This window comes from Formica exsecta, unplaced genomic scaffold (assembly GCF_003651465.1).
Source record: "Formica exsecta isolate Colony F162 unplaced genomic scaffold, ASM365146v1 scaffold117, whole genome shotgun sequence".
Lineage (NCBI taxonomy): Eukaryota > Metazoa > Arthropoda > Insecta > Hymenoptera > Formicidae > Formica > Formica exsecta.
In genome coordinates, this window is record NW_021848510.1 from 706,785 (window position 1) to 723,322 (window position 16,538).

The 16,538-nt window shown below is 35.6% G+C and overlaps 4 protein-coding genes across 5 annotated transcripts in view; 3 read left to right on the forward strand and 1 right to left on the reverse strand.

Annotated features, from left to right (window-relative positions):
* Window positions 1–132: 132 nt before the first annotated feature.
* LOC115240170 (4-hydroxybutyrate coenzyme A transferase-like) lies at window positions 133–3,425 on the reverse strand. Its single transcript, XM_029815149.1, has 6 exons — window positions 3,368–3,425; window positions 2,653–2,862; window positions 2,051–2,290; window positions 1,564–1,968; window positions 1,202–1,468; window positions 133–838 (listed from the first exon to the last, which is right to left on the reverse strand). Exons 1-6 carry the CDS (start codon window positions 3,423–3,425, stop codon window positions 654–656), a joined length of 1,365 nt encoding a protein of 454 aa, XP_029671009.1. The 3' UTR covers window positions 133–653.
* Window positions 3,426–6,679: 3,254 nt separating this feature from the next.
* LOC115240178 (V-type proton ATPase subunit B) lies at window positions 6,680–9,215 on the forward strand. Its single transcript, XM_029815162.1, has 3 exons — window positions 6,680–7,129; window positions 7,274–7,939; window positions 8,109–9,215. Exons 1-3 carry the CDS (start codon window positions 6,680–6,682, stop codon window positions 8,373–8,375), a joined length of 1,383 nt encoding a protein of 460 aa, XP_029671022.1. The 3' UTR covers window positions 8,376–9,215.
* A 315-nt stretch (window positions 9,216–9,530) lies between these two features.
* On the forward strand, window positions 9,531–15,292 carry LOC115240621 (DNA repair and recombination protein RAD54-like). The gene is made up of 10 exons (XM_029815879.1): window positions 9,531–9,674; window positions 9,916–10,128; window positions 10,204–10,394; window positions 10,509–10,711; window positions 10,790–11,243; window positions 11,276–11,526; window positions 11,665–11,827; window positions 11,899–12,304; window positions 12,466–12,629; window positions 12,699–15,292. Exons 1-10 carry the CDS (start codon window positions 9,672–9,674, stop codon window positions 12,889–12,891), a joined length of 2,241 nt encoding a protein of 746 aa, XP_029671739.1. The 5' UTR covers window positions 9,531–9,671; the 3' UTR covers window positions 12,892–15,292.
* Window positions 15,293–15,514: 222 nt separating this feature from the next.
* LOC115240499 overlaps window positions 15,515–16,538 on the forward strand; it is a 9,701-nt gene continuing 8,677 nt past the window's right edge. For both annotated transcript variants that reach the window (XM_029815691.1, XM_029815698.1), the window contains exon 1: window positions 15,515–15,884. In XM_029815691.1, the coding sequence (XP_029671551.1) occupies window positions 15,841–15,884 (44 nt within the window). In that variant the 5' untranslated portion in view covers window positions 15,515–15,840. The remainder of the gene's footprint in view (window positions 15,885–16,538) is intronic.

A 16,538-nucleotide genomic window follows, 5' to 3' on the forward strand; every position in this document is an offset into this window, starting at 1 on the left:
ACGTAAAAATATATTTCAAATATAGATATATAAATGCAAGTGCACTATATCTATCTCATTTCTTTTAACATAAAAAAAATATATCGAGGATATCGTGCATAATGAAACATCAACAGTATTAGCGTTCTCATCTTATACAATATATATATTTTTTTTTCTATATTCGTATTTCGAATTTCTCATTACAATGGCAACATACGGGAAATTATATAATTCGATTTAATATAAAAAATGCTTACACATTTCGGAATGGCATTAATTGTAAATAATGCCATTTTTTATTTGTCTGTGTTCGAAAGCGTGAACACGTCTCTTTCTCTCGGCAATATAAAACATACGTATAACTTAATTAGTATCTATGTATATGGATATAAGCGCAATCTTTCGCATTACGAATTCTTCTTATATACGTAATGTTACAATTTAGCATATTAAGTTCTCAATCTAGTTAGTTAACATGTTATTCACCATCTCTCTTTTATTCTAGGAGGCCGAATTGTCTTCTGGCAAGAGAGTGCGTATATCGTACAAGAAGAAGACACCACGTGACTCTTCGATTGTTGGCCGTTATATGCGCGACTAAAACACGCGGACGACCGATTGTAAAATGCTATTGAATATGATTTTTCTGCCTCGTGACTTTGTTTTCGAGTTTATGGCGCAGGCATCATTTTCAATCGTTCGAACGCCGCCTTCTCGAGCGCCTCTCTGTGATCGGGATGAGCCACCTGAATCAATTCGTACGCTCGTTGCTGAAGACTCTTGCCAAATAGGCTGGCGATTCCTTGTTCAGTCACGACGTACCGCGCCACCGCTCTGTTAGTGACTACTCCAGAACCTGTTAATGTAACGGAATAATGATTCGTATATACTATATATACATGTGAATGTGTTGGATCAATACAGAAGTGAATTAACCCAAAATCAGATTTGATACGAATTTATGTTTAAATTAAAAAGCTAAATATATAGTTTTATAGTATGTTAAATCATTATTATGTATTATAATCTGCATCATAGGTTTTTTTATGTATTTTTCAACATAATATATTAAGCAGTAACTTCAAAAATTGTAATGGATTATAATGGCATCATTTCACTTGAAGATTTATACACAATTATTTTCATACTGCATCAGTCGTTCAATAGTGGAATTCATGGAATTATGGAAAATAAAGATTATTTCGATAAATCTACTTACCTAAAGTTAGAACCGGCTGTATTTTACTCTGACCTTTAGAGGTGACCGACTTAAGAGCTATGATCGGCTTTCCTTGTCGATCCTCGCTCATCGCAGCACCCATAATAAAATCCAGTTGTCCACCGAAACCAGAATACATTCTCGTACCAATGCTGTCTGAGCAAATTTGACCAGTGATGTCCACTTCGATACATGAATTGATGGCAGTCATCTTTGGTTGCTTGGCAACTATTCTAGGATCATTGACGTAATCCACAACCAGCATCTCTGTTGAAAACAAGTAAAAAAAAGGCAATGAAACTTAAGACTATTGATAACCAACAATAATTTCAAACATGTGAAAAATGCAGACGCGAACTGACCTATAAAGGGATTATTGTGCATGAAATCATAAAGTTTCTCCGAGCCCACGCAAAACGAACCGACGATCCGACCACGATGCATCGTCTTTTGATTGTTCGTGATGCAGCCCTTGTTCACGAGATCCACCACACCATCGCTGAACATTTCGCTATGAATACCTAGATCTTTATGATTGTGCAACAACGACAGCACGGCATCGGGTATACTGCCGATACCCATCTGCAACGTAGCGCCGTCTACTACCAGATTCTCAGCGATAAATTTGCCAATCTGCTGTTCAGCCTTAGACGGTGGCTTCGCCGGGTGAACCGGTAACGGTTGATGATGTTCCACAGCGAAGTCCAGATGGCTTTCGTGAATAATAGCGTCGCCAAAGGTCCTGGGCATATTCTTATTAACTAAAGCTGTGGAAAATTAGCTTCTCTTTAAATTCTGCCTCCATTTGAAGAAGAACGTAAGTATTCGGGAGATTTTTCCGAGATTTACCTATGATACGTTTGGAATGACTCACGGCCGACCGAACGGAGTCTACGCTGGTGCCAAGGGAGCAGAAACCTTTGTCGTCTGGCGGAGACACGTGGATGAGCGAGATGTCGGGTTTCAGGTAGCCTTCTTTGAAGAGACGCGGGATTTCATGTAGGAAAATGGGAATACAATCGGCAGTGCCTGCATTCACCGCAGGCCGTACGTTACCGCCAATGAACAAACTGATAGATCTGAAGTGTTCTAAGCAAACACATTGTAAGATATACATGTTCGTAAAAACAAACTTAAGTAGTACAAGCTTTTCAACTTTATGAAAATCTTATTGTTAGCATTAATCTCTTTTCGCAAATTAAACTTCTGTTAAAACAAAATTAAAAACTTTTACAATTAAAAGATAAAGAATTAAACTTTTTTGAATATAACAAATTATACAAGAAGGATATTATGTAAAGTAGATTATTAGAATAGAGACAAAGCTGGAAGCGAGTTGTGCGACGCAAAAGAGCGCGAAGAATAAGTAAAACAACGCGCTAAATATGACGAGTTGTTATTCAAATATTTTAAAATACAGAAGATTACGTCGAATGTACATCGTAACGTACTTGCGTTTTCTGGTTTAGCGAACGGAGCCTCCCCCTCGAGATGCATGTGATATAGACGGACGTTTCTCACATCACAGCGTACACCGTAGTCGGTCATCGCTCTCAATAATTCAACGGGTGTCGCTGCCGCACCCTGGATGTACACCAGCTGATCTGCAAATATATATATAAGAAATGAGAAACAACATCTTTGCACGGTTATTTCGCGAACTTAAGATTTTATTGAAATAATAATTGTTCGAGATTAAATTAGTTTTGAAATTAAACAGTAAAAGATTTTGTAATCTATTTGCACACATCAGGTTTGAACTTTCTGAAAAAAATCTCTTTTTCTATTTTTGCTATTTCAATTATTTTTAAAAATCTAATTTATTTGTTTTAATAGGAATAAATTTATATCAAACCTTTCTTTATGCTATCCTTAAGATATTAAATTATATTTATTGATGATTTAAATCGTTAATTTTAACTATACATAATTTTAATTATATCGCAATTTGTACATGAACGATGACATTATCGATATATTTTTGCAATAAATCATGTGACGAATAGTAATTAATTCTCTTCAAAATATTATTATTATTATATGTTTGTGTATTATATTATTGTTGGATACTATTAATGCTTGTAATCGTATGCCATTACAAAAGTCAAGAAGAAATAAAGAATTATTTTCCACCGCGCCGAGAGAAAGCTAACACAATTCGAGAACCTTGTACTTTGAACTTTGTAGTATCCCGCAATAACATATTGCAGAATACAGCAAACATTGCTTAATGTTTACATGGTTTATCACAATGATATCGTATATAAATGTTGGCAAATTCGAAAATATCTCGATGCGATCTCGCGCGTAATATTTATCTCATTCATTTATCATATCTAGGCTATGTGTTTTGGTATTTTCATCTAGTCCGTAAAATAAGATTCCTAAAAATTTTATAGGCAATAACAATATTACAAAATGTTAAAATTATCTACGTGCGAGAAAATACATCTATTTTCAAATCAATTTTAATTAGTAAATGTATGTGTTCTTACTGCAGGTGTTCTACTGCATTTTATAGAAATTCTTATTAAACACAAAACACAAGGATATAGATTACTACAACATTGCATTATTATTATTATTATTCTTGTTGTTAATATTATTATTCGATGCACTTAAAACATATAAACATATAAAATTATTATTACCTCAATCAAATTAACCTTTAGAATAGCAATTTTTACATTATTTGGATTATTGTATAACTGTAATTCTAACTAGCATCGTAATAATAGCTGTAATGTTATAGCTCTTTCTCAATTTGCATTATATAACGAAAGATATAGTTAAAGAAACATCATATATATATATATATATATTTGTTTCTATGGAATATTCTTTATGTATATATGTATATATATATATATATATATAATTTCTAGAAAAACATTTTTAAAATACAAGAATCCAAAATAATACACAGAGATTATTGTAAGCACGGACATTGTTCCGTGTAATAGATCCCGTATAAGATATTTTTAGTCTGCGAATCTTATCGGAACACGATCGTTACATGCAATATGTTATGTGATCGCATATATGACATTTCATTTCTCATATATCTTTCTATATTATCCAATATGTTTCAATTATTAATACATGAATTTTTTAAGAGCATTATCAAAAAAAAAAAAAAATTCGAAAGATTGAAGATAAAAATTACAAATTAATTCGCGTAAAAAAAGCCCGTATAAATGGCGTATACAACTTTTTTATATAAAATACTGTGTGCAAGTGTACATCAGAAATAATCTAGTTTATTGTGTTGGCAAATTTTTAGTTGGGATAGTGGTGGACTATATTTAAACGAGAGCTAGGCTTCGATGTGCTATGTATACATATACGTAGATTCGCGTATCGAGGTCAATGTTGGTGATGTACCCACTCATTCAGTATCATCTGCACAGCTGTCAGCTCAGAATTTTCTTTTATCAGCCCCATTTGAAAGGCGTATCATAAAATTGATGCTTGAACGAGACGAAAAAATCGTTTGTAAATTTAATAATAAAAAGTATGGAAAGATAATCGCAAAGATAAAATTGGAAAATTTTCTTTAACTTAAGGAGAATTATTAGACGAAACATTTAAGAATGGCAAGGACATCTCACATCATTCCGCGGAGCGGAACGACGACGAAAACCGGTGTTGTGGATTAAAATTCTAAAATTAATTAACTCTACACGGGCTTGCATTTATATTATTTGTGTAAGTTTTTTTGATTTTTTCCTATAAAAATTATATTATATATAAATAATTTTTTTATGAACTATATTGGTCCGATATAAATAGAGGATAAAATTATATTTTCTATGTTTTATGATCGTATAAAAAAATAACATTTTGTACTTAAATCATGTGTTATTAACAACGAAGAATGTCAGTCGATTATCGGTTTTCTTTATCAGCAAAAACAAGTGTTTCGTTGACTTTCATGTCTTTTATGACGAATAAAGCGGCATGCATTAATTATGCGACGATCGTATATGTCGAATCGATCTTATCGAACGCTCGAATAGCTTCTGTAAATACATAAACTTGTATAATGCAACGTTAGCAAAATTCTGCTTCAATTTGTTAATCGATACTAGAAATATGATGAAGTGTTGATATTCGATATTAACCGGCATTTAAATCAATTAGAAATAAATCAGAAAAAAATCTGCAAACAATATTTTATATTTTTAAAGCTATTAAATTTTCCCAAGTTTTAATGACCCTTGGAAAAATTTTAGTTTTTCTATATATATAATCTCATTAATTTTTATTATCAATTAAAATTCTTTTAATATTTATATATCGGATCTAATACATATACAACTTTGAAATCTTTTTGTAGTGCGCTTAGGAAACAACTAATTTTTTAAATTTAATTTAAAATTATTAATTAAATTTCAAAACTTATTAGGTAAAACTTTTTAAGCATTAATTTACATATGCGATATAGACGGTGACATAAATTTTAATTCGCAAGAAATAATAATCTAAAGCATATGAAATATATCATTATGCCTGTTATTTAAAAAAATATATTATCGCAAATTCTACACATATGCATTTTTCGAACATATTGCAAAATATCGATGCGCAAAAAATAACATCGCTAAAAGAACATCGAGCATATTTTTAAAATATTTGCATACGATACGATTTAAACATTTTATTTTATACATAAAAAAATGTAGAATATAATTATAAATATAAAAATTGTATTACGTTTACGTAATTCTAGCCAAAATTACATATTCTACATAGAAGCTGTAAAATGTTCGCTTGAGATTTGCATCTAAATCTCCGAATCCAAAACAAGAATTTATATAAGTATTTACAGAAGCTAGAATATATATATAATGTAAAAAACTTTGCAGCACCTCGTCGTATACATTGCCCACGTTTAATGCAATTACGAGCAATAAGCTTGGTTAAAAGGAAGTGCAACTTGATAAAAACGCTCTTGCAATAAACGATCAACTGCGTATCTGCATAACTGCTCTAACATTTACATTAATCTTCCCATGAGGTTTGAGGCTGTATTTCATTGGGATTAAATACATATAGAGAAAAATAAATATAATAATAAACAGTACATGGTTTAAGCATTATACAAAACAGTAAATTCTAGACAAAATAAATGAAAAAAATATGATAATATGAAAAATTTTATGATAGTGTAAACAGATGATCATAAATATTTTGTAATTATCCACAAAAATCAATTTTTTTCAATCATCTGTTTTCAGATAATTCTCAGATTGAAAAATCTCCAAAGCCTCATAACGAGATGATAACGCAGACTCATTAAATCATACGTCACGGCGGATCATGAGCAAGGTCTAGTTGCGTCAACAGTTTATGCTGTGCATTTGCACAAGTTTGATTCAGTGATTTTCTGTTTCCTTTCTCATGTTATAGTCTCACCTATGATACTGACAGAGAAATGAAGTAGGCGTAATATTAAATCAATTGATGGAATCAACCATGAAACTCGATAAATCCGCGAAATATCGTGAAGTAAAATTTCCAAAGTACGCTGAAATTGTACAACTGAAGCTCGCTGATGGCTCTTTACGTTCCGGACAAGTATTGGAGGTCTCTGGTTCTAAAGCTGTGGTTCAAGTCTTTGAAGGCACATCTGGCATTGATGCAAAAAACACTCACTGCGAATTTACCGGTGACATCCTGCGGACACCAGTGTCCGAGGACATGTTGGGCCGTGTATTTAACGGATCGGGAAAACCGATCGACAAAGGACCGCCGATCTTGGCGGAAGACTATTTGGATATTCAGGGACAGCCTATTAATCCGTGGTCCCGTATTTATCCAGAGGAAATGATTCAAACTGGAATATCAGCTATCGACGTGATGAACTCTATCGCTCGCGGTCAGAAGATTCCCATTTTCTCCGCCGCTGGTTTGCCACATAATGAGGTATTGTAATATTACTTAAATTACGCAAAATTAATTTGTACAATTATCAAAATTTGATCTTACTTTCTATAAAATGAAAATTTCCCTTTTTTTTTTCAATATTTTTAATCAAAATTTCATTCTTCAATTTTTATTTTGTGACAGATTGCCGCGCAAATCTGCCGTCAAGCGGGTCTTGTAAAGGTGCCTGGTAAATCCGTTCTCGACTCGCACGAGGACAATTTTGCCATTGTGTTTGCGGCTATGGGTGTCAACATGGAGACTGCACGTTTCTTCAAGCAGGACTTTGAAGAGAACGGTTCTATGGAAAACGTGTGCTTGTTTTTGAATCTGGCCAATGATCCAACGATCGAAAGAATCATCACGCCGCGTCTCGCCCTGACAGCGGCCGAATTTCTGGCGTATCAATGCGAAAAACACGTGCTGGTTATCCTCACGGACATGTCCTCCTACGCCGAAGCGTTGCGCGAAGTATCGGCCGCTCGTGAGGAAGTACCGGGTAGACGTGGTTTCCCCGGTTACATGTACACTGATCTAGCCACCATCTACGAGCGTGCCGGCCGTGTGGAGGGTCGCAACGGCTCCATCACGCAGATTCCGATTCTCACTATGCCCAACGACGATATTACTCACCCGATTCCTGATCTCACTGGCTACATCACCGAGGGTCAGATCTACGTAGATCGTCAGCTGCACAACAGGCAAATCTATCCGCCCGTGAACGTGCTACCGTCCTTGTCGCGTCTCATGAAGTCCGCCATCGGCGAAGGCATGACGCGAAAGGATCATTCTGATGTGTCTAATCAACTGGTGAGTTATCATATTGAATTATAAAGAAATTCGAACTTATTAAATTGTGAAATTGAATTATGATATTCTTATATATACATATATTATTTTTTATACATCTTGTATCTTTTTTTCTATAATTACTTTTAAAATATTTTTCCATATAATTATTTTTTATTATGCTTTTTAGTATGCTTGTTATGCCATTGGAAAAGATGTCCAGGCGATGAAAGCCGTCGTAGGAGAGGAGGCATTGACGCCAGATGATCTATTGTACTTGGAATTCCTGTCAAAATTCGAGAAGAACTTCATTTCACAGGGTAGCTACGAAAACCGCACAGTCTTTGAATCGTTAGATATCGGCTGGCAACTGCTGCGAATCTTCCCCAAGGAGATGCTCAAGCGAATTCCGGCCAGCATCCTTGCGGAATTCTATCCGAGGGATTCCCGTCATTAATCGCCTTTTTATTTATGTGTCTCGCCTTACGCGTAAGCTTGTTTCACTTACTAATTAAATGGTGAAAATCACACGTACAAGCTCGATATATCTTTTCATTGATATTAATTGGAATATAAATATCTCTATTCTCGCGTATTTACAAAAACAGATTGACGTAACGAGATAAGAGAATAATTAAAGAGAATAATTTAGCGGCATGTATGTAATATGCATCTAAATGAAAAGAAAAAAGATGGAAGAGTATAACGCGTCTTGTTTATGCGCTATAAATATTATCGTTACAAGCTTACAAGGAACGTACACGTTTTTTGATGTTGTGCAATGAGAGGTAAAGTAAATAGCAATGATATTAATATGTAAAGTAAATTGAAAATTATAACAGATTTATTGCAGAATCTGGCGTATGCAAATGTGCAAGTCGCAGATTTGTATGAGACTACGCATGTTATTCATCATGAAAATAATAAACACTGTGAATATATATTGTTTCAACATTTGATGCATATATCTCTCTTCTTTAGAGCGACAGTGTTCACTCACACCAAACGACCATTGTAAAGTGTAATATATTATTCAGTATTAACATAGACAAAAAGCATAGAGAAATACATCTATGATCACGTTGTATTTTTGCGTTCCCTACATTCCATTGCGAAATTCACATATATAAGATTCTTTATGCGTTTGATGAACCAATTGAAACGAGAGAGACGTTTAACACAATATGTACAGTTACTTCTAGAGAATGTTTTGAGCGAAACATTATCATGTATTTTCTTGCAAAAGGCAAAATGTACATGTTAGAAATAGATAATTAAAGAAGAATTGTTGTTTGAAGTGCTTTGTTTGTTTAAATGCTGTTATTTAATCTATCACCATGAATTATTCTGCATGATTAATTGTCTTATATTAGATTTTCTCTTCTTTTTCATATAATTAATTTTGTAATCTTTTTACACTTTGTAATTTTAAATATTTTCTCTATTTTCCCTTCACTTTATCATTGATTGTAATAAATAAAAGTAATGTGTTAAAAAAATTCTCAGAATGATGAAGAGAAAATTACATCAAAATTGATTTGAATTTGGCGCTTAAAACAAATTATCCACTATCGTATCACCATTAGCTGTGTTTATAAAATACAACGCTATGTTACATCTAGTATCGTTTTATAGTTAATGATCATAATTTCGAGGTTGGTTTTATATCAGCGGTTCGCGCCATTTTTGTATTCGACAATAAATTACGAGATATTTCGTTGATTTTTCAACAGGATGAATATTCGAAAGTGAAATGGTAATAATTATAGACTATTTCCATTTTGTTTGTTAATGTACTCTTCTGAATAATAATTTCTATCCATATGGAGTATAGAATTGTCATTCACATTACGCATGTTTATATTGCGTTTATAACTTATTAATAAAACAAAATTAATTCAATTTACCTAACAAATGGATTAAAGTATTATTCACTTGTCTTACGAAAAGTTTAAAATATAATAATATATATTCTTTCTTTATGTATGTGTTTCAAGATTCGGTCACTGGCACCCAGTCAACGAGGGAAACGTCCTTTACTCTTGGATATACCACAGGATATTGCAGCGATAACTTTGTCTGAAAATTGTCCGCCAGAATCAAAAAGAAGGACTTCCAAAAATGTCAAAGACATACAAATATCGGAACGCAAAGCTGTTCTTCTTTCCGATGATGACATCCACACAATGCAAAAAATAGTATCTGACCATGTAAGTTTATTTGTAAAAGATCTTAATTGTTAGATCTTTACTATAAAAATATGATATATGTATGATATCAATCAGGAAGAAAGAGTGAGAAGACTTCTTAGCAAACCATTTAAAATACCAGTGCCCGGTTATCAATTATCTGGACGAGTTCTTGGATTACGTCTGTCAGGACCACGTAGACCATTGCATGATCCTGATGATCCCAACGCATTAATCGTCTATTCGCCACCAGAATTATCCGAGCATGAAAGATTGAAAGTTGATCCGTATGTATATATATTTCTAAATATAACATGTTCAAATAGTTTTATCCAATCCATTACAATATGTATAGTTTTTGAGATAAAATTATGATTACATTATGTGTATAATTTTTGCAGATGTAAGCTACTTGTACACGTAGTTGTAGATCCTATATTGTGCAATGTATTAAGGCCACATCAACGTGAAGGCGTGAAATTTATGTATGAATGTGTAACGGGTAAACGTATAGAAGATGCATATGGTTGTATTATGGCAGATGAAATGGGTCTTGGCAAAACACTGCAATGCATAACATTGTTATGGACGTTATTGAAGCAAGGTAAGATATCCATATAAAGCTGTTCAAAAAAATTAGTAGAAAAGATGAAAAGAATACAATTAAAAAATGCTTGCATAGGACCAGAAACTAAACCGTTAATAGACAAAGCAATTATTGTTGCACCCAGCTCTTTAGTGAAGAATTGGTACAATGAAATTAACAAATGGTTAAATAACATGGTCAACACGCTCGCTATTGATGGAGGAAAGAAAGCAGAAATTGATTCAAAACTCCTCAGGTTCATGAAAACTTACGGCGGCAGATGTGTAACTCCTATTCTTATTATAAGTTATGAAACATTTCGCTTACACTCACATGTATTACATCAAGACGAAGTTGGCCTTGTATTGTGCGATGAGGGCCATCGCCTAAAAAATTCCGAAAATCAAACATATCAATCCTTAATGGGTTTAAAGGCTAAAAGAAGAGTATTGCTCAGCGGAACGCCTATACAAAATGATCTTCTGGAATACTTCTCCCTAGTACACTTTGTTAATCAAGGATTACTGGGAACTGCGCAGGTAAATGGAATGTCGATAAAAGCTACATATAATTTATTAAAAGAAAATATGAGACGCCCATATTACGTGGCCAAGACGCAGCTGCGACAGACGAGCAACGTAAACTCGCTCAGGAACGTTTGTCCGAATTAGTATCAGTTGTTAATAAATGTCTCATTAGACGTACTAGCGCTTTACTTTCGAAATATCTACCACTGAAATACGAACTCGTAGTATGCATAAAAATGGGAGAGCTGCAAACTCGTCTCTACAAGAACTTCATACAGAGTGATAGTATAAAAAAGTCTATGGAAGGTACGTTTTTAAAAAATCATTTAATTAACAATTTTAAGATAAAAGGCAACATTTCAATATATGGTATCACATAATATATAATAAAATAGATAAAATATATTTTTTATATCTTTTTTTGTGTGTACACATTTTATATAGAGAATGATAATCCAAAGAATGGAAGTCGTTTATCCGCTCTAGCTGCCATAACTCTTTTAAAGAAGCTGTGTAATCATCCCGATTTGATATACGATAAAATAATGGAAAAAACAGAAGGATTTGAGAAAGCTGCACAATTGTTGCCGCCGCATTATTCTACAAAGTAAAACTAAATTTTACTGCGCTATGAAATGAAAAAAAATATATCATTTGATAATAGAATCTTTGTTACAGGCAATTGCTACCAGAATTATCAGGTAAACTGATGGTTTTGGATTGTTTGTTGGCGTCCATTAAAACCACAACAAACGACAAAATAGTACTAGTTTCTAATTACACACAGACCCTCGATTTATTCGAGAAACTGTGCAGTAAACGTTCCTACAATTACGTGAGACTCGACGGTACGATGACTATCAAAAAGAGATCGAAAGTAGTCGACAATTTTAATAGCGACACTAGCAGCTATTTCATCTTCATGCTCAGCTCAAAAGCCGGTGGATGCGGCTTGAATCTCATCGGTGCGAATCGTCTCGTCATGTTCGATCCGGATTGGAATCCCGCAAATGACGACCAAGCGATGGCCCGAGTTTGGAGAGACGGCCAGAAGAAGCCGTGCTTTGTCTATCGTTTTCTTTCTGTTAGTAGTACCAAATTATATATTTATATCAAACAATAAGTTAACAAAATTATTTTCATATTTGAATTCTCATATTTTTTAACATAATCTTTAAATAATCTTTAAATAATTTTTTCAAATTTAATATGTATTTATAAATTTTATTTTTTTTTTTTTTTCAGACTGGGACGATAGAAGAAAAAATATTTCAGAGACAAGCTCATAAGAAAGCATTGAGTTCCACAGTGGTTGATCAAGAAGATGATGTAGCGAGGCATTTCACTATAAACGATCTTCGCGATTTATTCAAATTAGAAGAAAGTACTGTTTCAGATACACACGACAAGTAAGTGTAATAGGTTTTAAGTATTTCAGAATGATTCGCGGAACAAGAATTATATTATTATTTATTTAGGTTCAAATGCAAACGTTGCGTCAATGGGATCGAAGTGAAAGGTCCACCGGAGCAATCCGACTGCAATTCCGATTTGTCCGAATGGCGACACTCGCATAATCCGCGGCATTTACCGGACATACCGTTACGACAGTGTTGGGATAGCGGTATTTCATTCGTTTTTCATCATCGCTCACATGAACATGTGAAATAATTATGATCGGAACAATAATTTATTAGCATTTTGTTTCAGAATGTATTTTGCAACAGTATTTTGATAAATTTACAATATTTTTTTCATCAGTACCATTAATGAAACAGTATCAAATATGGTAATTGCAGAAAATTTCAATTTTTTAAGAGAAGCTTATACAAAATTTATTTACACAATAGTTTTTTTTTTCAAAAATAGGAATATGAGAGAGAGAGAGTGAACTTGTATTCAAATATATATGGCATAAAACTTTTTTGTCGGGAGGAAACAATATTTTTTTTTATATATATAATTTTTTAAAAGATTGTTGCAAAACATTTTTGCTCCAAAATGCAGTAATATATAGTGTGATCGATATAAATGTGCCTCATGTTTTGTACAAATTATTTCATTTAATATGTTTATAAAAAAAGAAGTTAAATTACATATATTTATTAAATAACTCTTTTTTAATGTCTCTAGGTATATGTAAATAATAAAATGCCTAGGATGTTAAAAAATTAATGACAAATATTTAATTTATATGAATATGAAAATACTGATACAATTTATTTATTAGATCACCAGAATTACAAATTCCCTGGCAATTAATCATTCCTTTTATCAGTTTAATAATGCTGTCTTTCATTGCACACACATAAGCACTTATCTAATCAAAGAGAAAACAGACTTATCAGCACATGACTCTCCTACTAATCTTGTTAGTTACGTAAAAGGAAAAACCATATAGATAAATTTATTTAAATGATAGGTTTATTTAAATCATATATTCAATATGAATATTTAAAAATAATTTAATAGCGAGTAAACGTCATATATATATATATAAGCTTCGTATATTATTAAAAGCTTTCCGAGAAGGCATCACGTGCGCGCTCGAAGTTGTCAAAACGCGCACCTGTATTTAAAGCGAACCGGACGTTTTCAACTCGGTTAGTACTCGCCGCATCACATCTTTCGCACAAGTTCCGCGTAGCAACATTCCTACTATATCGCAGCAAATATTTAGGAATCTCTTGTACATATGACATGGAGAGAAATCACGCGCGCGCGCGAGAGGGTGAGAGAAGAAAGACGTGACGAGCGGTAGAAGAAACGGTGACGCGGGACGGTGGGCGCGCGATCACGTGACCGACTGACGGAGCGCGCGATTGGCCGACTAGCGTCATTTTATCCCTCCTGATCCGCTGCTAGCTTGTTCGCCGCCGCCATCGAAAGGTTTCCGTGACGGAGCGTCTGGCTCAGAGGCTCAGAATAGTTCCAGATGTGGCCATGTTTAGTTTGATCTCCGAAGTTTCGCTCACCGTCATAGACTGCTACATTTTTATACCTCTGCTGAATAGTAAATAACGCATCAGACCGATCGCGTACTCTTCGTCTTTGCTTGCGGCTACAATAATCTCAAAGTTTTTTCGCTGCATCCATATGTTGTTTATATCGCTCTTGCTGAGAGATCTAAATCTCCGAACGACGCGGGGACGCGTGCGAGAAAGAGAAGCACGCGTTCGTTGTTTGTCGTTGTCGCGTTAACTTATTGACAGAGGGAGGGTGCGTCTATCGGGAATAATCCGTGATATCCAGATCGTTTTACATCTGATTTCACGAGAATTTCTCTTTATTCACCCGCACGTTCATTGATCTCTCGGCAAGGGTCGCGCGCATTGAAACATCCGTCGCTCCCTATCTCTGTCTCTCTCTGAAAGAAAATAAACGTTCGTCGTTAAATTCGAGGAGAGGGAAACCATCGTCGTTGCCGAAGAATCGTGCGGTTAAAATCGCAAGAGTGAAAGCATCGTTATCAAGGGGAGGCTTTGGGGGGGAAGAGAGGGAGTGAAAGAGGACTCTCTCCGTCTCTCTTTCTCCCTCTCCGATCGGAGAGTCGCGTTTTCTTTTTTTTTTTTCCCCCCCCCCCCCCTCTCATTTTTCCGAAGGGGATCTCCGGGGAGTACGCATGCGCGAGCGCGTTCCCATTTTCATCGCGTCGCACTTCCGTTTCGGACACGACGAACGAGCCGCAAACGTCGCGCGCGCACACGAGGTCGCACACGCAACGACGTAACACTCAGACACACAAACGGACGGCGCGGGGGGCGGACAAACAGGCAGATAGGGTGGGTAGGTAAAAAGATAATCACTAAACGGGAGAGAGAGCGAGAGAAAGAGACGCCCACGACGAGCGTTCGTCGCCTGGGTCAGCCATATGCCACGTCAGCCAGAATGACGTCGTTCTCGCGACGGCGAGAAAAGGAGGATCGCGCGATTTGACCGAATTCCATTCTGCTTGTTGCGGGCTTTTTGGAAAAGAGAGATCGCGAGATCGCTCGCGCAAGGGAGAGATCTCGCACTATAGTGAAAATTTGTATATCCGTTGCCCTCTCGGCGAGGGAGAGAGAGAGAGAGAGGAAAAGGGGTATAAACCAGCCGAAAGTGCAAAATATTCGTATTCATTCAGTTCGGTAGGAGAAACTTTTCGGGAAAAAAAAAAAATATCCCACCGAGGACTCCAAGGTCCTTTTGTGAAATAGAAAGAGAGAGAAAAAGCCATTAAAGAACGACCGTAACAAGGGCGTAAACTGTTTTTTCGCGTTACGTAGAAAGAAAACCGTTACGGTTATTCGCGTGAAAAAACGAGAGACAGAGACAAGAGACGGAGAAAGGGAGAGAAAAGAGGAGACGTAGTCTTTCGTAGACTACGTTTCTATACGGAGAGCGTTTATTATGCTCTCTCGCAAATGCTAGCATTCATTCGAGCAGCGCGATTATTCCGCCAGAGCAAAGACCTGTCGAGTGTGGTCGGTCGAATCGATCGTATGATCGCTTGATCGCCGTCCCGGCCGATCGGGAGAGGCCGCAGTGCTGATATAGGAAAACTGACTCACTTGTTCACTTCGGGGTAACGAGAGCGAGACACGCACAGATCGTGATCGATCTGCGGAACCGAAAACGAAAATGGCAGTAGAGAGTGTTTCCGCGGCTGAGACTCTAATCCAAAGGTTTGCCTTCCTACATACTATGTACATATTACGTATCTCTTTATTCGCTACCGCCAAATGGGACGGAAAACGAGAATGGAGAATTTCGCGAGTGACTATCATCATTGACAATCGTACGACGGAGATACATATATACATATACACACACACATACATATACAAAAATTTGTTACACATAACTCTCCTCGCTCTCCCTCCACCGCATTCTTTTCTTCGTCTTGCCCCTCGACTCTCTTTCTCATCCTTCCTTCTCCCCTCTGCTCCTTCCCTGTTTCGACCGATTTCACGAGATCTGGGAACGAAAAGACCATTCTTTCGATTTCGACGCGCGTTTCTCTTTCCGAACGCTTTTTGTAATTTCGTAGCTTTTTCATCTGGGTTTAAGAGAGATGGGATATATAGTTCTTTTCGTGCATTTTATTTTCTCTCATGGCATTAGCGAGTCGACTTCGATTTCCAAGCAAGAGAATGAGATGGACAGGAGTCAAGGCCGTTCTCTCTTATGACGTCGCGATTATTTCCACAAGTCGATTCCGCGGGAATCCCGGCGGATTATTTTCAGAATTGGATCGCGGATGCAGTTTTGGCGAGGGAGAAAGAAACAGGTGGGCGAGTCGCATCATTGCGCGCGCACAACTCTTTCCTCTTTTTTTT